Consider the following 26,616-nt stretch of genomic DNA (forward strand, 5'->3'; position numbering starts at 1 on the left):
CCTGGAACTCCCTTCCCCTCCAAATACCCCAGACCACAACTCTCCCCACCTTCAAAGACTTATTAAGGTCCTATTTCCTCCAAGAAGCCTTCTCCTGATTAAGCCCTCTTCACCCTGGTTTCCTCTCCCTTTTGCACCATCCAGGCACTTGTATCTGTGACTTTTGGGTATTTGGTATTTGCCCCACCATCCGCCCTGCAGCACTTCTGTACATACCTAGAAATTATACATTTTAAATTATTTATTTATATTAATGTCGGTCTCCCCCTCTAGACTATAAGTTTGTTGTGGGCAGGGAACATGTCTTGGAACTCTGTAGAACTATACTCCCCCAAGTGCCTGTTACAGTGCTCTGCATACAGTAAGAGCTTAATAAATACCACTGATTAACTGATGACAAAAACCACCTAAAAAAAAACCCACCACTTGGAACAAATCCAGGTACCTAATGAAATGGAATCTTTAAAGAGAGGCCAGTGCCTTGAGAAAGTACATGGTTATTATTAATTGAAGCAACAGGGAAATCAAATGAGAAGCTAAAAAGTACTCCCTCTTAGTATTTGCCTAAGACTGGTCCCCAAAATCTTATGTCCAGGATCCTAACCAGTTTAAATGTCCCACATGGATACTTTTCAAGCACTGTTTCAGAAAAATCAATGAAAAAAGTCTTTCTATAGCACTAAGGGACTAGTCTTTGGATTATTAGGCAACAGAGTTAGGAATGAGCATAAAACTATAAATGGCATTTATTAAGCACAAACTATGTTCTACCTGCTACAGTAAATACAAGGTTATTTATTCTTTTCAGTGTATTTGTTAAGTACTAAGGACTGGGTCAGAGAAAGATAATCAGGTTGGACAGACGTAGTATTTAAGAGGGGGGCAGTATCTAATTCCCATTTCACAAATGAGAAAAGTGAAACCCAGGGAAGTCAGATGACTTGCCCAAGGTTACACGGTTGTAGGTCAGGGTCAAGTCTGGGACTAAAAACCTGACATCCAGTACTGCACTCTTTCCATAGGCCACATTGTCTCCCTTTCCCTATTAAATGGGCAGAATGCAACGTTTTGGTCATTTTGGTCACATAATTTTCATTTCATGCCTGGCCTAGCGAAGGCTTACTCTGGAATAAGCATCAGGTAGTTTAGATTTTTTTTGTGAAGTGCAATGCTCTGAGATATTAAAATTCCATACCAGAAGGTAAGCACAAATGCTAGCAAAGTCTAGGAGATTTTACTAAAATTCATCTCAGATAGCTGGCACAAAAACTGCTGCGTGCTCAGCATTTCTGAATTTACATTCTGTAATCAGAACACAAGGGTAATCCCCTCTGTTATCTTCATTTCTGGCTTTCCGTGGATGGTCGTGTTGTAATACTGGAAGGATGGTCACTGGCTTTAACCCAGAGGTAGGCTTTTCAACAAGTGTTTTTTTTAATGATCAGTTCATCACTTGCACTTTGATCTATGACCTCTGGACATTTGATATTCTCCCCACCCCCAACCCTAGGGCACTTATGTACACATCTTTAAATTATATACTACAATTTATTTATTCATATTAATGTGTCACCCTTTCTAGACTGTAAGCTCATCATGGGCAGGGAACATGTCTGCTAATTCTGTCATATCGTGCTCTCTCAAGAGCTTAGTACAGTGCTCTGCACATAGTAAATGTTTAGTAAATAGACTGATTGGTCATCAATTATCTTGATGCTCTTTTTTCCACATCAATCATTTCCATGAATAGAACCTATTCCAGGAATCACATTTTGTGGCTGAAAACATATAAGCATTTAACACAGTGCTCTCCACACAGTAAACACTCAATAAATATGATTGAATGAATAACACCACCTTTAATAGATCACAGAGTGTCAGCTGCCATTTAAAAAATTGGATCTGGGAGAAAGGAGCCCCAGCACTTGTATTTCCAGATTGTGCATGCTGCATTCAGAAAGGTACACAAATACCAAGTGATGGAAATACAGTATATAAAGACACCACGGACAATCAATAGAAACATTTATAAATCATTTATAGAGGTAAACACATATGGTAAAGGCTGTGGATAGTTCAGGAGATTGGAGTACACAATCATATCTGTGGGAGGCTTCATGTCAGGGATAGGTGGGTGGAAAGGTTTCCAAGACGCATGAGCAATAACCTGCTAGTGGGTGAGTTGAATGCCGACTATGCACTGATTAGCTTGGAGGAATCAGAGGGCAAAAGCAGGTCAGCAGCAGGCAGATAAGTGGAGAGTAAAGATAAGTGGTGAATCAAAAGTGGGACAAAGGGGCTTGCAGAGAGCCCAAAAGAGAAGGCAGTGGAAATAGACTGTATGTCCACTGAAAATGAATTGGAGGAGGGACATTAGATGACTCTCTAGACTGTAGGCTTGTTGTGGGCAGGGAATGTGTCTAGCAACTCTGTTATATTGTATTCAATTGCTTTGTGTAGTGCTCTGCACAGTAAGCACTCAATAAATGCCACTGATCGAGGGATTTCTGGAGGCACTCAATAAATACCACTGATTGATGGATATCGGGAAGAGTGCTTGGAGCCTGGAAGTGATGTTCTAGGGAATAAGGATTCCTGTGCTAAGAATGTAAACTCACCATGGGCAGAGGGGCAGGTTTAGTGCTTCTGTTGTAGTAGTAATAGTAGCAATAATAGTAGTAGTAATGGCATTTTGTAAGTGTTTGCTGTATGCAAAGCACTGTATCAAGCGTTGGGAAAGAATATACAAATGGGAATCAGAAATGTCCCCCCTGTCCTTTAGGGGGTTCATAATCTAAAAAGTACTTAGTATTGGGATCATTAGCACTGTAGTATTCAAGAGGAGTTCAATGAGTACACTTACTACTATGAGAAAGATTGTAGGATCAAAGATGGGGGGATGGGCAGAGCTGAGGGTAATGCATAGGCAAGACGAAGGCTTGGTATTTGAAGGAGGGATGGCTCATGATCAGAGTCTGAAGGAAGGAAAAGGGAGTCACTGCTCTGGTAGGTGCAGCTGAAGAATGAAGAAATGGGCCTTGAAGGAGCTCACATCAAAAGGTCAATCTGAGGAAACTTGCAAGATCATCAGCTATGAAGAAGGAAGGATGAAGAGGGAAAGGGTCAGAGGGAGTTGAAGATGCTGCAGAATTTCTGTAGATTGCAAGTAAGTGAGTCAATGAAATTTGAGAACAGTTTGGTAGTGATTAGGACTAAGTTGTGGGAAGGAAGGCTCTTATCTGACCTTCGAGAAAACAAGGAACACAAACTACTTGCATAAAATTTTAATCACTAAAATTGGTCTCAAAAGGGCCAGTACTTCATGTACTTTGAATTTATATTGAGATTTTCCCCTAAGATCATAGAATGAATCCTATTAAAGGTAAAATACGCCCTTATTCGATGAACTGAAGTGGGACATATGGAAATAAACTTTAAGAAGTTTATAAATGCAGAACAAAGCTAAACCTGAACCCAATGTATTATGGCCATTCCTAGCTAAAAATGTAGTGGAGAACAGACCATGTTAGCCTGAAGATATTGAAATATATGAAGGAAACTCATATTTTTCCAGAGGTCCGGAAGCAAGGTCTCAATTTATAACACCTCACAATACAGCCATTCATGCTACAGCCACATATGCACTTATGTAACTCTGTTAGCGTATGGTATATCTGAATCAGCAGTGCCATCTGTGGATTCCCTGTACAGACATCATTTCTTCCATATTGCTATGAAGCCTTGGTGAAAAGTTGGGGGCTTTTCTTAGGACCAAAGTCACATGTTAAAATTGAAGAAATTGTCACTCTGCTTTTCAGACCATTACCACAGTACCCAAATCTAGCTCCCAGGAGACAAAATTTGAACTCTGTAGCACTGATGCCATGAATAGGGTAATGCAGAATCTGGGCAGAAACACCATGAGAAAAAGAGGCTCTCACACAACCTCATGGGAAGTGAACACTCAAATCTCCTACGATTCAGGTTTTACACTTCAAACTCTGCATTAAAACTCACTCCCTATCACATAGATTTTGACTAGTGCCACATGTGCACAATCATTTCTTCTAACACCACATTTCATAATAATAGTAATAATAATAATAATTTTGGTATTTGTTAAGTGCTTACTATGTGTTCTAAGCTCTGAGGTAAAGTCCCTGCCCCACATTATTCTCATAGTCTAAGCAGCAGGGAGAACAGACCTTTCATTCAATTCAGGGAGATGTGTGCTGTCCCTAATAGTGTTCTAGCCAACACATATAATAAAAACATGTGTACCACCAATTCTGCTATAATGCATGCTCTTTACACATTTTCACTAGAGTAGTGATGAAGAATCAGGTAAAGTTCATCCAACAACCCAAACATGATTAGAGACAGCAAGACACTGTATGAGAAGAATGCTTTATGTCTGTGCATGTGTACACACACACACACACACACACACACAGTTTGGATCAAAGGAGTACTACCATGCCAGTTTTCCTTAAAACAAGGTTTAGTGAGACTACAACCCCCATATTCTAGGAGAACTGAATATATTACTTTCACCATCATGGGCATCTGCTTTCTACATTAAGTAATCTGCAAAGTATGCATTCCTCCCAATCCACCTCAGAGTCACTCCCACCATTGACAGCTAATGAAAAAAGTCAGTACAGTAAAAAGAAGTGATATATCTGAATTCATGCTCAGAGATGACATAACTAGAGTGAAATTTTTTCACATGTGCAGGTGTAGGTGAAAAGATAAAAGTGTGACTAACATACCATAATAATAACAATAATACCATAAGATTCTGCTCTACTGCACCTACACTATCATCCTATGAGCTTCACAGTGCATGTTTCTGCCTCTTAGGAGCACTAATTGCCTGAGGCTTCTGCTCTAAAATAGCCATCCAATTCCTGACTGTCGTATGCTAAACTGCAGAGACTGATGATGGGAGAAACAAAAGGCAACTTCAACTTGTATTTGACCATCCACATTATTTATGAGGACCTCAGTAAACTTTTCAGGGCAAGGGTAGCTGCACAAAACCTGGCAAAGCCCAATACGATTGATGTGTTCAACATTTCTGACTCTATGAGATCTATGGAACTGTTCTTTCCTTGGAGTAAATGAAAGGGCTTGATGTAAGAACTTGAACTTCTCCTATCTCTCCTACAGCAAAGATGCGATTTTTTGTATTGCAGTAAAAGCCAAAGTTTAGTTCTGTTTGTTTTTTTTAAACTAACTGGTCTGACTTGGATGGTGATAGTAGGCGATGACAATTCCTACAGTCACTTTTCTAATCTTTCTTTAGAGGAGAGTGATGATGCTGGGATCTTTTCAATGATGGCATTCTTTTAGTGTTCCATTTGTTGAAAAGGCCCTGCAGATGCTGAGCATTTATCTGAGCAATTCAACTTCCTCCCTTCTTGGAGATCTTTGCAAACACAGAAAGAGATTTATCATTCCATATGGAACAGATTGTTGGAATGAAGGCCACATCATGACATGCTGATGAGCGCTCTATTTTTTGCTGGTCTTTAATCCTCTATAGTAGAAGGCATGTTAAGAAGATCACTGAAATGTTGCTGTTCCTCTGCAGGATTCTCTTCCTACCTTGGATAAGGAACCATCGTCTATCTTCAGTTATGCTATGGTGTGGGGGAGAGGGGGAAAATGTGTGGGTGGGTGTGTATTTATAGAGGTTCAACAGATTGTTCCTGAATTTGCATATCACCGGTACATAAGAAAAATAATCTTTTAAGAAGGACCTGGAAGGATTTTTCTGTAATTGTAATCATAATGCAGGTTAATGTTAAGAGGGCCTATGAGACAGATTAAGGTTATTTGGGAAATACCAATTGCCTGGGAATAATAATCAGGACCAATCCTTCTCTTTTTCTTACACATTATTTTTTTCTCTCTCTCTTTCTCTCTCCCCCTTTTTCTTTCCCCTCCACCCATTCTGGTTGTGTCTCGGATACTATTATTCCTTTCCCTCTCTCTCCAACTGTGATGACCAACAGGAATTCTATAAAGAGGAAAAGGAAAATAACAAACACATAAACAAGTGAATGGAGGAGATATTTTGGATTCAGAGTAATATGGTAGATTAAATCTACAACTGAATTATTTTTATCATAGGATATTGCTGTTGAAGTTGACACCTCACAGTTTCATAATTCCATTTACCTTTTTGTTTCACTTTGGCCTGCCTTTCCACTTTCCCTTTTGCATTTCTTGCATGACAGGTATAGTTGCGCTTCAAATCATCAGGGGACACTTTTTTGATGTTCAGTGTCTTTATTACTGTTATATCTTCAATTTGAGAGGTGATTATGCTAGGAAAAAATAATCAAAGAATTACTGTCACCTTTAACCACTAGTAAGAAATCTCATAGTAAAATTGTCAACTTCTAATGATCCTAAATTTCACAAGGTCTGGGGGCTCTAACCTTCATGACTTGCTTAAAATATAACTTCTGGAATTTTTCCCATGGTTTACTTCTGTTAGGGGTTATTTCTGTTGATCTATCTCTGTCCTATGGCATTAAACAATATAATGAATCTGGATCCAACCTAAGGATCCCAGATGGAATGAATAAAAGGGCCATTCATTTTCAGGCAAAACCTCAGATTTTATAAAAGTTAGAGTGACTTTTCCAATAATCACCCAAATTCTTATTGAACATGAAAATATGCATTAAGGAAATTGAATGCAACAGGTGATAATTTCTCTGATATCAAGAACATTCAAGTCTAAATCTACTTTAGGCATTCTGAGCCCCACATGGGACAGGGAATGTGTCCATCCTGATCTGCTTGTATAATAATGATATTCATTCATTCAATCGTATTTATTGAGCGCTTACTGTGTGTAGAGCACTGTACTAAGCACTTGGGAAGTACACGTTGGCAACATATTGAGACGGTCCCTACCCAACAGCGGGCTCACAGTCTAGAAGGGTGAGACAGACAACAAAACAAAACATATTAACAAAATAAAATAAATAGAATAAATATGTACAAGTAAAATAAATAGAGTAATAAATATGTACAAACATATATACATATATACAGGTACTGTGGGGAGGGGAAGGAGGTAAGGCAGGAGGATGGGGAGGGGGAGGAGGGGGAGCACTTAATAGATATCATTTTATATGTATATGTTTGTACATATTTATTACTCTATTTTACTTGTACATATTTATTCCATTTATTTTATTTTGTTAATATGTTTTGTTTTGTTGTCCGTCTCCCCCTTCTAGACTGTGAGCCTGCTGTTGGGTAGGGACCGTCTCTCTATGCTGCCAACTTGTACTTCCCAAGTGCTTAGTACAGTACTCTGCACACAGTAAGTGCTCAATAAATACGATTGAATGAATGAATGAATGAATTTTTTTTCAAAAAAACAAGACCTGCTGAACCTCATTTGTGAAATGGATAGGGTTCAAGGAGGTTCCTTGGGTTCTTGTTCTAGTCACAAAGGGGACCCAGGAATCCCCTATTCTGTCAGCAGACCAGGACTCAGGATGGCAGGTGGAAGGGAGGAGTAAGGGGTGTTTTTAATTTGCCTTAATACCTACTATCAAATACTAAAAATGCACTTAATATCAGCCAAAATATAGCTCAAGTTTTTACACACCAATTTTCACTCAGTTTCGTCCTGGAAGTAAAGAGATAAATTAAAAATGACAATACCGAAGTCCCAGAGCTTACAGGCATCCACAATTCTATGAAGGTCTCTTGGTTTTACTCCAGATTTTCTAGTCAAACCATCAGGGTTGGAGGATGGATAGGAATAGGAGGAACCTGATCCTCTCTCAGGTCCAGAGAAGAACTGCTGCCAGTTCCCCACTGCCACGATTGACTCTGCTCACCACTCCAACTTAGGCTGGGTTTCTACCTCACTTACCCTGCTCCCTCTGTCCCCAGGGGAATCCCAGTTAGGCCTGGGACAATGGTGCTGAGCCAGAGGTTGGACTCTGCCCACTTGAGAGTACACTTAGCATCAAAAGGGGCCATACTGATAGCTCCAGCTAGCTCTGAAGCATTCCCACAGTGTGCATTCCACAATACCAAGTCAGAGCCTTCTTCCCTCATTGACACATTACCTTTGGTTCACTGTTATGTCAGGGATATCATCAGTTTTCTTCCCATCAATAGTCCACCAAATGTCTTTGGGTGAGTCCTTCAGGAAAGTAAAAATGACTTCACAGGGAAGGAGAAGTTCCTCTCCTAAGGGAGGTGAGCGAAGTTAGGGTAACCAATCATCAGCTTTCAAGGTTTGTACAAGCCATATGGACTTAGCTTTTCACTGAACGGAATGTGTGGGGAGCCTAAGAACATGAATGTTACAAAGAATTCCTAGATCATTTTGGTCCACTCCTACGTTGGTACTAAATAGGAGATGAACCTGCCAGACTGATAGCACACAAATCAAGATCCACTAAATCGCTCTAAAAATAAACACATTGCACATAGCCATTTAAGAGCACAAGTAGAAAGTCTAAGAATGGGGCTGCTATTTATCCCTACGTTGTTGCTTCTGTTTTCAAACATAGCTCTCCAAAAGACCACAAGTGGAGAGACCTTAGCAGTCTTCCTTTGCCATGAAATTACTCTTAAAACTAGAACAGTGGTATCCACACACTGATAAGTTGGTGAGGCAGGGCATTTCTAGTGACTAAAGCAGGTTTTAATAATAGGTCAAATTTAAAGTTACCTTTACTGCAACAGCCTCCTCACTAGTCTTTATAATAATAATGGCATTTATTAAGAGCTTACTATGTGCAAAAGCACTGTTCTAAGCGCTGTTCTGACTCCAATCCCTCTCTCCTCCAGTTCATGCTTCACTCTGCTGCCTGGATCATTTTTCTAAAACAACATTCTGCACGTCGTCCCACTCCTCAAAAACTTCCAAAGGCTGTGCCTTCCTACATCAAGTAGAAATGCCTGACAACTGGTTTGAAGATATCCAATGAGCTCTCTCCAAACCAGTTATCCATGGTTTTTTCCTATGACACCCCAGCTCACTATCTCCTCAGGTAGCTTCCTTGGGGCAGGGACTGTAAGACTGTAAGCTCCTGGAGGGTAGGGATCATGTTTACTAACTCCATTTTACACTCCCAAGTTCCTAGTACAGTGTTCTGCCCAGCGCAAACATTCAGTAATTGTCTCAGGGTGACAATCTGTCATTTTAAACATAGAAAAAACAGAGTGGGACACGGTGTTTGCCTCTTCAGCAAACCCCACCTTCTCTCCAGCCTGAGCTATTCTCCTAGACTTCAAAGGACGAGTATCATTTTGCCAGATGAGTGGGTCATTTTGCCCAGTAAACAGTGCTCTGAACCTGCCCCACCCCCTGTACAGATGCATGATCCACAGTGCTCTTCTGACTTGAACACTAGTTTTAAATTGCCCAGTGATTACATGAGCAGTAGAGGCCGCTCAGACCATGCCCCAAGGATTCAAAATTAAAACTGGGCTGCATGAGGGATCACAGGTAGAATTGGGCACAGTATGACACTCAAGAGGAGAAATAATACATGCTCCTCACAATTTCTGAATCACAGGGCTAAACTGCCCCATATGGAGTCAGATCCTTGCTAATTTCAGTGGGAAGAATGAAATCTACCAACTCTGTCATACTGAACTCTCCAGAGCACTTAGTACAGAGTCCTGCCCACAGTAAGCACTCAACAATGACAAAATTGATTGACTGATTGATTGATTGAAAGAGTTTCAATACCACGGTCTGGAAAGCATTCTCTGCTTACACCAGCCTGCTGGTCTCAGAATTCTGAACCACAGAACTCTGAAAAATCTATCTTTCTAATTTCTTTTTTTAAATTTTAATATATACTAGTTACCAATTCTCCTGCATTTTGTTATTTTAATTAACTGTTATTACTTGTACTTGTATTCTGTTTGTGCTATAGAGGTTTTGGGAATCTATTTGTCTTGGAATGAGTCATTATTTGTATTTATCTTTGCCCCCTCATCTCCATTAAACTCCTGAAAGGCAAGGAGAGTGCTCTTCCTCTGAAACCTCCCCAGTGTGCTTGACAAATACTATGATGGACTCAAATTTACATTTACCAAAGTCCACAGTTATATGAGTGCAAAATACTTAGTAGATATCTAACCTTGGTAGGTGGATTAGGGAAGGCAGGGGAAAGATAAAGAACAAGAAAAGATGGCCACCATTGGGCCCATCTTTCCTGCATACACTTTAAATCAATCAATCAATGGGATTTATTGAGCATGAAGTGTGTGTACTAAGCATTTGAGAGAGAGCAAAAGAATAGATGGACATGATCCTTGCACTAAAGGAGCTTATGATCAATCAATCTATAGTATTTATTGCATACCAACTATGTGCAGAGCACTGTACTAAGTGCTTGGGAGAGTACAATACAACAGAATTAGCAGACATATTCCCACCCACAAGAGGACAGTCTGTGATTTGAAAGACAATCACATAGACAGTGAAAAAGACTGGAAAGACAAGCTGGACCCAGAAAGTCCTATATGTAGGGTATACACTGGCTATGATATAGTCTTTAGAATCACATAAAAACTTTCTCTCTGGGACCGAAAATATCCAGTCAGGGTTGTCGTTACCTGGATCCTTTTCATAAACTACTTGGTCCGTGGGAGACAGCATCTGTGGAGGCAATGCTTTATTCGGATGCCCTGCAGAAGAGAAATCAAATATTTTATGAGATGTTAAATCATGCTTAATTGGTCAGTTCAATCAGTTCTTCTCTGAGGCATAGTTTCTAATAAGTGCAGATTTCTTATTTTCTTTCCACCCCCAACATAACACCCAGTGTCCAGCCTGATTATCTTGTATGTTCCCCAGCATTTAGTACAGTGCCTGGCACATAATGAGTGCTCAGTGAATACCATTAAAAACTAACAACAACAACAACAACATCAACGCCCCCCATTTTCTCAATCATTTGGAATACGTTGTAAAGTTAAACTTGGCTATAGAAAGACTCTAGAACCTAGAGTATACCAGGATTCAGTACTAGCCTGTTCCCCACCTGAGGACTCTGGGAAAATCACTTTACATCTTTGTGACTCATTTTCTACAACTGTCAGGTAGGGAGAACCACTTTTCTCTTGAATATATTGTGCTCTAGCGAACTCTCAATTGCGCAAGAGAGAAATGAGAGAAGTGAGTCAACCCACTCTACTACAGGAGAGCCTACCTAACAAGAAGAAAAATGTCCCAAAGACAGAGTGCAGAAGGGAGTAGGAGGTGATAGAAGGAACAGAAAGGATGAGAACCAGGAGCAAAACTGACAGATTTGCTTTGAGAAGAGGGTTGTGGAACCAGAAGGAAAAGTGATGATTGCTTTCATAGGACATTCCCACATGCCTTTGTTCAGCTTTCCTATCTTTAATTTGGACAATCCCGAACAGGGCAATCCAACCTGAATATGGAAAACTGATCTTGCCCTGGGACAGAGACAGGGTGAACCCCCTGTGCTCCTGGGGAAGAAAGCAGAGAGCCTTAATATCCCGAGAAATGAGTGCCTCTCCATTCCACTCAGTTTCTTCATAGTCCCCAGTCCTGAAGGATGCTGCTGGAGACAACACCAACCTGCCCGCGAGTGGTGTAAGAGTGACGGTCATTCATAGCAGATCGGAAGTGATAGTGGCACTGGCCCTCAAATACATGATCGGGAATCGGCATGTGTCTCACCCACACCTTGGACTCCACACTCACCTCAAAATGACCCGGAAGCGGTAGGACTGAGGCTCAATGGTTGTTCCCCCCAAGAGTCCCCATCAAGTCAAAATTCACATACTTCAGCCTTGCTCTTTCCTTCCTCCCTGTCTACTCCTGCTAATGGTAGGCAAAGGCTTTGATCTAAAGAAATGACCCGTGCTTTAGTCAATAGCTCAGTAAAGCATCACAGACAATGAAATATTTCCAGATGTGAAAAACCTAGATCTCTGAATGTACTAGAAAAATTAGAGGAAACAGTCAGAGAGAGAGGCAGGCCAGGATAGATCCCGGCAGAAAATCATGCCTAAACTTAGCCCATATATAGATTCAAGGAGAGACACAAACAGTCAGGTAGGGTGCTTAGTAAACAGCACACCTTTTTCACACTCAGGACGACGGAGGGTTGAAAGGGAGTCTGTACTCCTTAATCATCTCCTAGGGATGCACTGATGTGTTTCCTGGAACTGCCGATGAGTAAATACGGTTCAACATTCTTAGTAGACACAGGGGTCCCTCCTGAATTCCACTCTGTTTCTCTACCAATTGATCCATTGTATTTATTGAGTGCATGGAACACTATACTAAGCACTTGGGAGAGTACAATATAAACAATATGACAGAATTGGTAGGTATGTTCCCTGCCTATAGTGAATTATCCTTTGGTGATGCTTAATTTGTGATGCTTCACAGATAATTTCAAAAGACAGCTACAATGAAAATAACAGTTATGCTTAAGCAGAAATAGGCATTAGGTAATTAGGTATTAGGAAATCGGTATCCCTTAGAAAGCATCACTAAAATCCACTTAGGCCTCTCTATGGTTGGGTATCGCTTTTTTTCCAAGAAATCATCCTTACCTACCACCTTCACTTCTACACTTCGGGTGAGACTGAAGGTTCGCCCACTGTCCAGATAGTTCACGATGCAAGTGTAAATTCCATTAACTGAACTTCGGGCTGTGGTAAAGTCCAAGCTAGTCCCATTGGGAAATATACTATGAAAGTTATTCACTTCTTTACAGCCCTACAACAAAAAAACAAAGATGGTTAGCATTTAGCAGTGATTTCTTTCCAGGCTTTCATGCCCATTTCCCCTTGGGTTTAACATGCACTCTTCATTCCAACCAACCCCACTCACGTTCTCTGGCATCAGAGAAGCAGTTGTGGTACAGTGGTAAGAATATTGGGTCCATTAGAAGATACTCATCCTAGCTCTGTCATTTGCCGGCTGTGTGACCTTGCGCAGGTCATTTAATCAGTCTATGCCTCATATACAAAATAGGGTAATGATACCTGCCTTTCTATTCCAAACAGGAAGTTTGTGAGACCCACAACCTAAGGAGAAAGTGTTTTGAGAATAAAAGGGTTATATAAAAATCAAAGTTATTTTGTCTTCATTCTGCCTTGGAGCTTATTTCCAAACTGTTCTTCATGCATAGAACATACTAAAAATGTTCATCCTTTAAATCCTAGCTTAAGGCCTTCCTCCTCCAGGAAACTTTCCAGGATTAACCTCACCTAATCACCAACATACCTGCAAAATCCATGACATACACATACTTAACCAATTCTTGTAATTACAACACTGTACCTTCTGTATAAACTCTTATATGTTTTTCTTCTTTTAACTATTATTAGCTTCCTGAGATCAGGAACCATGTCTAGTCACTAGTACATGTACCAGAGGTCCATTTCTGCAAAGTACACATGACTGCTATTAAAATGACATTCAGAGTAAAAAATGTTAGGAAACAGCATTGATTGTGTGCTTACTGAGAGCAGAGCACTGACCTAGGTGCTTGGGGAAACTACAAAGGCAATAAAAGGTACAAGTCCTGCCTTGGTGGAACTTTGCATCTAACAGGGAAGACAAGCCCAGACAACTGAATATACAACTGAAAAAAGCGTGAAAGGCATGACTAGCAAAGTGGACAGTTAGTCTGGAAAAGCCAACTTAAAGAGAGCTTTGACAGAGGATCGCCAAGATCGACCCTTTCCTCTCCATCCAAACTGCTATCTTGCTGGTTCAATCTCTCATCCCATTCCGACTGGATTACTGCATCGGCCTCCTCTCTGATCTCCCATCCTCCTGTCTCTTCCCGCTTCAGTCTATACTTCACTCTGCTGCCTAGATTATCTTTGTACAGAAATGCTCTGGGCATGTCACTTCCCTCCATCCTCCTCAAAAATCTCCAGTGGCTGCCTGTCAACCTACGAATCAAGCAAAAACTCCTCACTCTTGACTTCAAGGTTCTCCATCGCTTCGCCCTCTCCCACCTCACCTCCCTTCTTTCCTTCTACAGCCCAGCTTACACCCTCTGCTCTTCTGCCGCTAACCTCCTCACTGTACCTCGTTCTTGCCTGTCCTGCCATCGACCCCCGGCCTACGTCCTTCCCCTGGCCTGGAATGCCCTCCCTCCACACATCCGCCAAGCTAGCACTCTTCCTCCTTTCAAAGCCTTACTGAGAGCTCACCTCCTCCAGGAGGCCTGTCCAGACAGAGCCCCCTTTTTCCTCACCTCCTCCCCATCCCCCCCTTCCCTACCTCCTTCCCGTCCCCACAGCACTTGTATATATTGGTACAGATTTATTACTCTATTCATTTTACTTGTACATATTTACTATTCTATTTATTTTGTTAATGATGTGCATATAGCTGTAGTTCTATTTGTTCTGACGATTTTGACACCTATCAAAATCTCCCCCTTCTAGCCTGTGAGTCCGTTGTTGGGTAGGGACCGTCTTTATATTTTGCTGACTTGCACTTCCCAAGCACTTGGTACAATGCTCTGCACACAGTAAGTGCTCAATAAATACGATTGAATGAATGAATGAATGGGGTGTACTCCAATGAGGAAATCTATTTTTTTCCTCCTAAACATGTCCTATGGCGCACATAATCAATCTATCTAAGCACTTAGTACAGCGCTCTGCTTAGGAAGTGCTCACTAAATACAACTGAATGATTGCTTCTGTTCAAGAATCAAGTTTAGTGGTTGGTTATCATCACAAACTCCTGTGCACACCTAAGGAGTTTGGGTGTAATATAGAATCTGCTCCAAGGCTAGTGCTGGCCTGGAAGCAATTTGGAGAGGACGGTCATGCTGTCTACTGGGGAGGTGGGGGTTGGGGAGAGAAGCTGGCAGAATCTCCCTTGGCCTAGAAGTCACTGCCAGGCATGCCAGGAGAAGAGGGGAGATGATGAGCCAGCATTCTCACAGATGAATGACACTCTTATTTTCTGATTCTCCTACTCCAAGCTCCCCGGGTCATATCTCTCTCCTCTCTCCTCTCTCTCTCTCTCTCTCTCTCTCTCTCTCTCTCTCTTCTTTCTTTCTCTCTCCTTTCCCTTTCTCTCTCTTCCTCCTCCTGTTTCTACTGCCTTTTCTCCCAGTGAGTTGAAGGGGTCTCTAGTCTAGTTAGACGATATTCCTAGAAATTAAAGTAGTAGCCAATAGGAATACTTACTGAACAACTGCTGGGTACTGTGCAAAGTACCAACACTAGAAGGCCTATCCAGACAGAGCCCCCTTTTTCCTCTCCTCCTCCCCATCCCCCCCTTTGCTACCTAGTGTACCAACACTAACAAAGAAGTGTTGCATTCCCTGCCCTCTACCATGTTGTAGTGTACTCTCCTGAGCACTTAGTATGGTGCTCTGCATGCAGTAAGTGTTCAGTAAATACTATTGATTGATCAAGAGCTTACACTACCAGGGAAAACAACTATCAAAATATTTAAAGATACAGTAGTCACAATAAATAGGTGAATGCACACAAATGGACCCTTATAATTACTCAGGAATAAGTGCCAATTGTTCAACTGCAGAATAACATTTACTTTCCTGGTGCTTTCAGTTAAAAAAATGATTTTGAATACTAACATCATGCATTAATATACATTTGTAAAAAACTAGGATTGTTTAAAATTGCACATGTGAATAAAATGTTTCTCTAAAACCCTAAGGTACACATAGCATGACATCTACATTGTGGCTTTTGATTGCTCTGCTTCTGGTTACCTTACTGTACTTTAAAAAATATTATAAATGGCATAACATTGCAGTAGCACCTTGCATTTATGCCTCTCTCCAAAGGCATTCAAAACACTTTCACACAGACTGTCTTATTATACAGTGTCTGGGAGGCAGGAAACAGGTGCAAAAGGAGGTTTGCTTTTACAAGGGGAGAAAATGAAGGAAAGATTGTTGAAATGGCTTGAACAAGATTATATAGTAAATCAGTTTTCAGGTCAAATCTAAATTGCCAAGCTATGACTCTCCAGCCTATGGACCCTTGCTCTCTAGCCTCTTAACAGCTGGCACAGCCTTCTGCTCTCAGCAGCAAGCTTGTTAAAGGCAGAAAGACCCACATGGGACAACTGCAAAACTAGAGCCAGCCTTGATTTAGATGGTATTTGTTAGTCAGCTCTGCAAGGTGCTGATGGCCTATAGATTGAAGGGTCTCATTCTCTCTAACAATACTGAAAAATTGGAAAATAATTTGCAGGGTGAGATGGCTACCATTAACGCTGTTGAGATCCCCACTGCCGCACTTACCCTCTAATGTGTGTTGTAAGGCTAGCTCAAAGATATACATCTTACTTCTTTAAGAGTTATTAGGCCTGTAGCACTTTTACAAAGAAATTCTCTTTCATATGCAATAGGGTAAGGATCTTAACAAAAATAACCTACCGGATGCATCAATCAACTGTATTTATTGATCCCTTACTGGGTGCGCAGCACTGTATTGGGTACTTGGGAGAGTATGTTCTTACAGAGTTGGTAGAGACATTCCCTACCCACAATGAGCTTATAGTCAAGAGGACAAGCTTACAGTTTAGCAGATGAATAGTTCATATGAGGTCTGCCTGTTCTACTGAGGAAACAATGTGATCAATCATTCAAACAGTAATTTAATTGACTATTATAAACTGAGCAGTGTACTAAATGTTTTAGAGAGGTCAATAGCCGGTAGGCAGGGAACAGGCCTACCAACTCTGTTGTATTACACTCTCCCAAGCACTTAGGGTAATGCTCTGCACACATTAAGAGTTCAAATACTACTGATTGATTCAGTAGAATTAGAGAAGCAGCGTGGCTCAGTGGAAAGAGCCTAGTCTTGGGAGTCTGAGGTTGTGGGTTCTAATCTCGACTCCATCACATGTCTGCTGGGTGATCTTGGGCAAATTGCTTAGCTTCTCTGAGCCTCAGTTCCCTCATCTGTAAAATGGGGATGAAGACTGTGAGCTCTGCGTGGGACAACCTGATCACCTTGTATTCCCCCCTGCGCTTAGAACAGTGCTTTGCAAATAGTAAGCGCTTAACAAATGCCATCATTATTATTATTATTAGTTACAATCTCTGCCTTAAGAACCTTACAATATAGAGGAGACTGTCACAAAAAAAGACAATAAATTACAGATAGTAGTAAATACGATAGTACAATGCTTCGCACACAGTAAACTCTCAGTATAGTCCATCAATCGAAAGATAAAGATAGGCATATTTTATAGCTCTTCGAAAATGGAATTTGAATTTTTATGGAATTCACAGAAACTAGCAGTGGATACTGGTTGAGAAACAAATGAAGGATTTGAAGCGGCACTGCAGTAAATCATCCACTGAAGAATTGCAAAAAGCAAGGCCATAAATAGGGAATTACATGCAATAAAAGGAAGCAGCGTGGCCTAGTGAAAAGAGCACAGGCTTGAGAGTCAGGGTACATGGGTGCTAATCCCAACTCTGCCATCTGTCTGCTGTGTGACCTTGGGCAAGTCACTTAGCCTCTTGGTGTCTCAGTTTCCTCATCTATAAAATAGGGATTCAATATCTGTTCTCCCACTTAGACTGTTAGCATAATGAGGGACAGGGACTTTAACCCATCTGATTATCTTGAATACAACCCAACACTTAGTACGGTACTTGGCACATAGTACGCGCTTAAATAAATAGCATATTTTTTAAAAAAAGAATCCAGGTAGTGAATAGAGCACAGGCCTGGGAGCCAGAAGGACCTGGATTCTAATTCAGCCTCCACCATTTGTCTGCTGTATGACCTTGGGCAAGTCACTTCACTCTCTGTGCCTCAGTTACTTCAACAGTAAAATAGGGATTAATATTCTGAGACCCATGTGGCACAGGGACTGTGTTCAACCTGATAACCTTGTCTCTACCCCAGCACTTAGAATGGTGCTTGGCACATGGAAAACACTTAATACCATTATTATTATTATTATTATTATTATTACTAGGTGGGACAAAGGGCAGAAAAGCCCTGGAAGGTCCCAGGATGGAAGGGGCAACAGGCTGGAGTGGATGGCTGATGGAGTAGGAGAATGGAAAAGCTGCGGAGTGGTAGAGAGTACAGGAGGGCAAAAGTATGGCAGACAGGTGAAGAGAAGCAGTAGCTGCAGAACAAATGAACAGACAAGGTAGTAGGTGTACCAAGGGGTAGCGAGTAAAAGAAAGATGACTATGGCAATTGACAGTGAAGGAAATGTCCAAAGATTAAATGTCCAATAGCTAATAATAATTATAATAATAATGACAGTATTAATTAAGCATTTACCATGTTCTAGGCACTGCACTAAGCACTGGGACAGTCCTTGTCCCACGTGGTTTCACAGTCTCAATCTTCATTGTACAGATGGGGTAACTGAGGCACAGAGAAGTGAAGTGACTTTCCCAAGGTCACACTGAAGACAAGTGGTGGAGCTGGGATTAAAACTCACAATCTCCTGACTCTCAGGCCTGTGTTCTATCCATTATGCCATGCTGCTTCTCAACAGCTAAACAGTATGGGGAGGAGAGATGGATAAGGAAAAAGGTGGAGAGTAGGGATGGCCATCTGGCAACTGCTGAAACCCAGGCTATGATTTCCTACTTGCCTGTAAGTAACCCTTCTAGTCCGGAAGCTCCTTAAGGGCAGGGGTCTTATCTATCAACTCTACTGTAGTGTCCTCTCCCAAGCACTTAGTATAGAGCTTTGCATATAGTAAGTGCTCAGTAAATTCATTCATTCAATCATTTTTATTGAGCTCTTACCATGTGCACAGCACTGTACTAAGCCATTGGGAAGTACAAGTCAACAACATGCGGAGACGGTCCCTACCCAACAACGGGCTCACAGTCTACGAGGGGAAGACAGACAACAAAACAAAACATGTAGACAGGTGTCAAAACCATCAGAATAAATAGAATTATAGCTATATGCACAACATTAACAAAATAAATAGACTAGTAAATAGATACAAGTAAAATAGAGTAATTCCATTGATTGATTGACTGATTGCCTGGGTTGGGGAGGAGGTGGCAACAAGTAGAGGGGTTGGAGAGGGAGGGGGCAGGATGCCAGGGAAATTTCAGAGGAGGCAATGGAAACACAAGCAAAGCCAGATAAAACTATGGGACTGTATGGAGGATGCACTCATTAGGGCAGGCAGTGAAGTAGAGTGGGAAATGGCTGTTAGCACATCAACAAACTATCTTACACCCATATTCTTTCCTCAGTTTCTGGGGACCCCTAATCTCGCTCCTGCCGCTGTCTAGTTAGTGGCCCCAAAGCAGCTTGGCCTAGTGGAAAGAGCCTGGGCCTGGGAGTCAGAAGGACCTGGGTTCTAATCCCAGCTCCACCATTTGCCTGCTGTGTGACCTTGTTCAAGTCACTTCACTTCTCTGTGCCTCAGTTACTTCATCTGTAAAATGGAGATTAATACTGTGAGCCTCATATGGACAGGGACTGCGTCCAACCCGATTTGCTTGTATCTACCCCAGTGCTTAGTACAGTATTTGGCATTTAGTAAGTGCTTAACAAATGCCACAATTATTACTATTATATTATTACAGGCTACCCCACAGTTCCATTCTCCAGGGTCTCAAGGGATCTCTCTCCCCACCTTCCAACCCTATTATTATTACTGCTAATGACAATAATAATAATAATGATGGCAATTGTTAAGTGCTATGTGCCAAGCACTGTTCTAAATACTGGGGTAGATACAAGCTAATCAGGTTGGACACAGTCCCTGTCCCACACGGGGCTCACAGTCTTAATTTCTATTTTATAGATGAGGTAACTGAGGCCCAGAGAACTGAAATGACTTGTCCAAGGTCATACAGCAGACAAGAGGCAGAGCTGGGATTAGAACCCATGACCTTCGGACTCTCAGGCCCATGCTCTAATAGGCCAAGCTGCTTTGGGGGCCACATTAAGCACTCAATTAACTGATTGATCAGCTGTCCCATTTTTCTTACCATGGCAAGTAGACAGAGTTGCAAATGTCCAGCAACCAATAGCAGCAGGAGAGAACAAGAATGTGAAGGGACAACCTGCTTCCTTCCATCCCAGCTCAACTACACATTTTCCATTGTGCTTTCAGTAATGATAATGAATAATAATAATTATGGTAGTTAAGTGTTTCCTTTTTACAGGCACAGTATTCTGGGATAGATACAAGATAATCAGGTTAGACACAGTCCCTGTCCCACATAGAAATCATAGGGAGGGAGTAGGATTTACATGTTTATGCAGCATGATTTATGTTGCTTTCCTAAAGAGAATTCATTATGCATCCATTTCAAATTCTCATTCAAGTGATGATTTTTAGACTCTCACTGCCCAGTTGCATAGAAAGCACTATTCATTCTACTCTCCTCAGAATGGTGATTATCACACCTGTTTTCTAGCAAAGGTCATCCGACTCACAGCCAACTAATTCCCCACACCTGATCCTACTGAGACTGTAGCCGGAAAAGTTAGGCTCTTGAATATCTTTTTCAATTAAGTCACAATGGTTTCCACAGCAACATACCATGATTCTAGCCCCCCAAAACACACACACACACACACACACACACACACACACACACACACACACACACACACACACACACACACACACACACACACACACACACACACACACACACACACTCTCTCTCTCTCTCTCTCTCTCTCTCTCTCCCTCCCACCCTCTCTCTTTCACTTTGGGACCCAGAAAACAGAAAGAATGAAATGGGAGGGTGGGCTTTAAATTGGGCCTATAAGAAAAGATTGTGTGGGCTGTATCAGAGGCTGGGAGAAAAGGGCAGGCTGTGAAAGTGAGCGTGGGCTGGGAAGGATAACACAAGCATTCATACACAGTCATCACTAATAATGGCCAAGGGAACAGAGAACTCTAGTCTGCTCAACTGTGTTTCTCCTGTATCTATTCACTGTTCATCCGCCAAACTTTCTTCTAAATAGAAGCCTCTCTACAGCAGAAGATTTTCCAGTCTTCATTACCAGAGATTATGTGCTTTGATTTATTTAAAATTCACTAGGCATTTAATCAATCAATAGTATTTATTGATAGCTTACTATGTGCAGAGTACAATACTAAGCACTTGGGAGAATATGGTACAGTAAGAGGTGGTAGACATGATTCCTGCCCTCAAGGAGCTTATTCATTCATTCAGTCGTATTTATTGAGTGCTTACTGCATGCAGAGCACTGTACTACGCGCTTGGGAAGTGCAAGTCGGCAACATATTGAGACGGTCCCTACCCAACAACGGGCTCAGTCTAGAAATTCTCCCAGAACCCCCCACATCTCCATCTGCACATCATTGTACATATTTACTATTCTATTTATCTTGTTAATGATGTGATTTAGCTTTATTTCTATTTACTCTGATGATGACACTTGTCCACGTTTTATTTTGTTGTCTTTCTCCCCCTCCCCCTCCCCCTGTGAGCTCGTTGTTGGGTAGGGACCGCCTCTATGTGTTGCCAACTTGTACTTCCCAAGTGTTTAGTACAGTGCTCTGCACACAGTAAGCACTCAATAAATGATTGAATGAATGAATGCTTGGAAAGTACAATTCGGTAACATATAGAGACGGTCCCTACCCAACAGTGGGCTCACAGTCTAGAAGGGACTTATACCACCTCCTTGGTTCTAGCCCTCATTACCTCACAGTTAACACTTAACTGATCTCCCCTCTGCAGACTACCCTGCGTAGAGCCACATTTATCCACTTAAAAAGACACCATTCACAAAGACATTCCTCTCCCACTTCAAACCTTCCAACGGTTCTTCCCTTTCTGCTGGCATAAAACTCCTACCCATTGGCCTCTGACCTCTTCCCCAGCTGCCTCTCTCTTACTTATCCACTCTCATCTCATTAAGTGCCAGTCCACATCCTTTCCAAACTTCCAAATTTATCTCACTTGATTTTTAGATGCATTTATTATGGCATCTGTTGAGCACTTACTGTGTGTCAACCATCGTTCTAAGTGCCGTGGTAGATACAAGCTAATCAGGTTGGACAAAGCCTCTGTCTCACATGGGGCTCACAGTCTAAGTAGGAGGGAGAACAGGCACTGAATCCCCATTTTTACAGTTGAGAAAACCGAGGTACAGTGAAGCCAAGTGACTTGCCCAAGATTGCACAGCAGTTGACTGGCAGAGGATTAAAACTCAGAAACTTACGGCTTCGATCCCGGGTGACAGAACGATCCACCAGAGTCGTCTCCTATCTCTTCTTCCTAGAGGGCAGGGATCATGTCTACTATGTCTCAAGTTCTCTGCCAAGTGCTGAGCCTTCTCCTGTGCACCCAGGAGGCTCCCAAATAGTAGGGATGGTGAGAAATCCCAGGCAACTTCAGGCACAGAAATGACAGAATGTCTCAGGCCTGGGAATTTGACATTTGAGCAATGTATCCAGACTATAACCTCGTTGTAGGCAGGGATTGTGTCTGTTAATTGTTTTATCGTACTCTCCCAAGCGCTTACTGCTGTGCTTTGCACACAGTAAGCACTCAATAAATGTGATTGACTGAATGAATGATGTTTTCCCGCTGGTGCGATTCTTGGGCAGTGTTGGGTTTTGAGAGTCATGAGAAAGGGCAACAAATGGCGGGGGGGACGGAAGCATGCCATTTAAAGGATTTCCCAAGCCCAGTGGACCCATTTGAAAGAATGGGATTTATCTGGTTGTAAATACAGCTGAACGAGAGAAAGTGTGGCTGGATAGAACAGCTGCAGCAAAGGAGTTATCCACCTGCTTGGAAACAGGAAACTAGTTGGAACACATGATTTCTCAATGATTCCAGGATTCCTGTTGTACACTTTCACCAGCTCCTCTGAATCTCTGTAGTTGACGGACGTATCTGAGGGTTGTTTCAGAGCACAGTTGCTGGGTTGCTCACTAGCACAGTCGGCTATTTAGCTCAGACAAAATGTCTGCACATGACATAGTGGTTAGAGTCAGAAGGTCATGGGTTCTAATCCCAGGTCCACCACATGTCTGCCATGTGGCCTTGGGCAAGTCACTCCACTTCTCTGTGCCCCAGTTACCTCATCTGCAAAACGGGGACTAAGACTGTGAGCCCCAAGCAGGACAGGGACTGCGTCCAACCCGATCCACTTGCATCCACCCCAGCGCTTAGTACAGTGCCTGGCACACAATAAGAGCTTAACAAATACCACAATTGTTATTATTATTACCGGCAAGAAGGGGAGTGGTTATTTTAGCTTATGAGCCCCCTGAGGGGCAGGGGTATGATTCCCATCTGCGTATTCTGTCCCAATGCTTAACACAGTGTTCTGTCTACAATAATGCTTAATAAATACCCTTACTACTAAAGAATGCTTGCATCAGGTACATTGTAGGCACTGGATGTCTGTAATTTTGGACAATGCTGCACAGTCAATAGCATTTACTGAGCACTAGGCACTGAACTGTGAGATCACAATAGGAGCACGTCCTGTTAACCTGTCTGCAACCAGCATACTGTCTAATGGGCGAGACAGCCCCAAATGATCAACTGATCACAAAAGGTGGAAGAAGTATAAGCACAATGCGGTACAACAAGTCACAATGAAACAACTGAACAATTGCTTCAATAAAGAGGTAAACAATATGCTTAAGTGCTGAGGCTATCACCCATACCTGCCAAGTAAGGACTGGTCTTCTTTCCATTTGTCACATGGGGAAAACAATAATAAACATGAGGTAGAAGTGCAGTGGCAAAAATCAGCACTGAAAGTTTCCTAGCCAACTGAGTGGCCTAGTGAAAAGAGCCCAAGACTGGGAGTAGAGGACCTGGGTTCTAATCCCAGCTCCACCACTTGTCTACTGTGGAAACTTGGGCAAGTCACTTCACTTCTCTGGGCCTTGGATACCTCATCTGCAAAATATGGACTAAGACCGTAAGCCCTATGTGGGACAGGGACAATGTCCAACCTAATTATCTTGCATGTACTCCAGCGCTTACTACAGTTCTTGGCACATGGTAAGCACTTGACAGATACCATTAAGGAAAAAAAAAAAATTACTGGGCAGTACTGCCTCTCCATGAGTACTGTGGATCATTACACTCGTAGCCTTGAGACAGACACGGAGAAGAATTATTCGGAAATGTTACGGCAACATTTCCCCCTTGGTCTAGAGACAGGCCCTCTTTGGGACCACCAAGCTATTCTTTCCTCCATCCTTCCCCATTCATTCTCCAGGTTTCTATTTAGAGAACTGCTAGACTTCCTGGGCTCTCTGGAGACTTGCAAAATATTTGCCACAGGTTGGACACAATCCCTGTACTACAGGGAGCTCACAGTCTTAATCCCCATTTTACAGCTGAGGTAATTGCAGGACAGAGTAAAGTGACTTGCCCGAGGTCACACAGCAGACAAGTGGCAGAGCCAAGATTAGAACACAGGTCCTGACTCTCAGACCCGTGCTCTAACCAGTTGGCCATATGACTTCTCAGCTTTAACCTGCAGTGACTGTAAATATCATTCTGTAAACATAGGTCTTTGAAGTTGTAACTCTGATTAAATCTTGACTTTCGGGTTATTTTTCGCTTTGGGAATCTGGTTCTCTCATGATTACTGGGACCGCTGCAGAGTTGCTAATGGGCTCTTAGCCAACTCCTGAACTCCTTTCTTCTGGATTGTTCTGAATAAAGGTTGGTCCCTATTTTTATTATTTTGTCATTTTTAATTCTACTTAAGTGTTGTACAACTATGAGACCCAAATTTTGATATCCTGAAGCAAAATCTTCCAAATCTATAAAAGGGCAGAAAGTATTGAGTAATATTAAATTTAAATGAACACTTGAAACGATAGCTATTACACGAGGCTTTTAATAAACTGCCCACATTTCCCAACAATGCATACAGTGCCAATAAAGAAAGCCCAAGTTTGATTCCTTTTCAGGAACATGTTACACTGATGGTATCTTGATAGTCATAAAAGGCAAAGATTTTCCCATTTTCCCAAAGATAACTCTAAACTGTGTTACTCCAAGTCAGATTAATTTCACTGCAAAATTTACAGGCGGAGGTAATATACTATTTTTAATGGCTCTATTAGGCAAGAGGATGGCTTGCTTTTGCAAATTGATTTCCACAGGGTTTTTTGTTTCATTCCGTTAATTGATTGTTGAGAGGATTCTGCCAGCTGTCAAAATTGCTGCATTTAAAACTCCCAATGAAGTCATTCCTCTGAACTACAATATACAGGCTTTAGTTGAGGCAGATTTCAAAGATAAAAAGAATAATTTTCATTGTTTTATATATATATATCTTTGGAAATTACTATTTCAGGCACTCACTTGAAGCAACCAGAAAGTGGGTTAATGATAATTGTGGTAATTGTTAAGCACTTATTATGTGTCAGTTACTTTAATACACACTGTGGTGGTTACAAGCAAATTGGATTGGACACAGTACTTGCCCCACATGGGGCTCACAGTCTCAATCCCCATTTTAAAGATGAGGTAACAACTGAGGCACAGAGAAGTGAAATTACTTGCCCAAGGTAACACAGCAGACAAGTGGCAGAGCTGGGATTAGAACCCATGACCTTCTGAATCCCAATCTTGTGCTCTATCCACTATACTATTTAGAATTGATGGAGGTCTACCTTGGTTTAAAACCCAGAACAAGTAGCTAAGTTTATAAAATGTAGGAATTAGAGAGCATGGAAAACATAGTACATTTTGAGTTCTAAACATACGGTTCACAATGTTAAAACATTTCAACCTTCATAATTTAAAAGGTAACATGGTATATATTATAATTTAATGCAGAAATTATAGAAATGACAAGAAAATAATTTCATACCAATGTATTCTGACCCATTCAGATAACTTTTTCTTTTCTTTTATGAAATGGTATTATTGATACACAGCCCTTATCCTGTATTAAGCACTCAGCATTTCTTAATGTAACAAATATCCGGCAAAAAAATATGCTTTTTTCCTTCCCAAATAAATTGGTCACAGCACTCAAGGATTTCTTTTTTTATTTTTTACAGAACATATGTCCTGCTCTAAACAACACAGCTTTTAATTTCCAAAGATTGCAATTCAGATTTTGATTCACTTTGCTTTTCATGAATGAAATGAATAATTTAGCAGGGGCAATGAGAAGAGGAGGTGGCAGAAAACTACTTAGTGTGAAAGAGGGTCTTATAAGTAGGTTCACCATAATATAAAAAGTAGGACTCATTACTCTGAAATACCCTGAGATCAGGATGGTCTAACAACAAGAGTATCAATGTACCTTTGATAAACAAAAAGCAGTTGTGGAGAGCAGGAATCATTACAGAGTTTAAAGTACTCTTAGAAACCGAAATAGTTTTCATGTGTACATGGAGTACACAGGACAACTGGGCATCAATCACTCTTTCTGGCGATATGATCAGCTGCATCATGTCAGCCAATAGTATTTAGTGAGCATTAATGTAAAGGACACAAATGCCAAATGCATTTAAATGATCTCATATCCACAATATTTTTCTGAGACCAGATCATAGAGCACAAAGAGATGTAGAGAATTGGCCATAAGCTGATTAATTCTGGCTGAAAAATGTAAGCCAAATTGGTTTGTTTT

The 26,616-nt window shown here is 41.4% G+C and overlaps 1 protein-coding gene across 2 annotated transcripts in view; it reads right to left on the bottom strand.

Annotated features, from left to right (window-relative positions):
• The window catches only part of LOC119930633 (interleukin 1 receptor accessory protein), a 138,667-nt gene that overhangs the window by 26,408 nt on the left and 85,643 nt on the right, over positions 1–26,616 (bottom strand). For both annotated transcript variants that reach the window (XM_038749171.1, XM_038749172.1), the window contains exons 5-8: positions 12,598–12,763; positions 10,621–10,692; positions 8,109–8,232; positions 6,187–6,335 (exon numbers count right to left, since the gene is read on the bottom strand). In XM_038749171.1, the coding sequence (XP_038605099.1) occupies positions 6,187–6,335; positions 8,109–8,232; positions 10,621–10,692; positions 12,598–12,763 (511 nt within the window). The remainder of the gene's footprint in view (positions 1–6,186; positions 6,336–8,108; positions 8,233–10,620; positions 10,693–12,597; positions 12,764–26,616) is intronic.

This window comes from Tachyglossus aculeatus, chromosome 7 (genome assembly GCF_015852505.1).
Source record: "Tachyglossus aculeatus isolate mTacAcu1 chromosome 7, mTacAcu1.pri, whole genome shotgun sequence".
Lineage (NCBI taxonomy): Eukaryota > Metazoa > Chordata > Mammalia > Monotremata > Tachyglossidae > Tachyglossus > Tachyglossus aculeatus.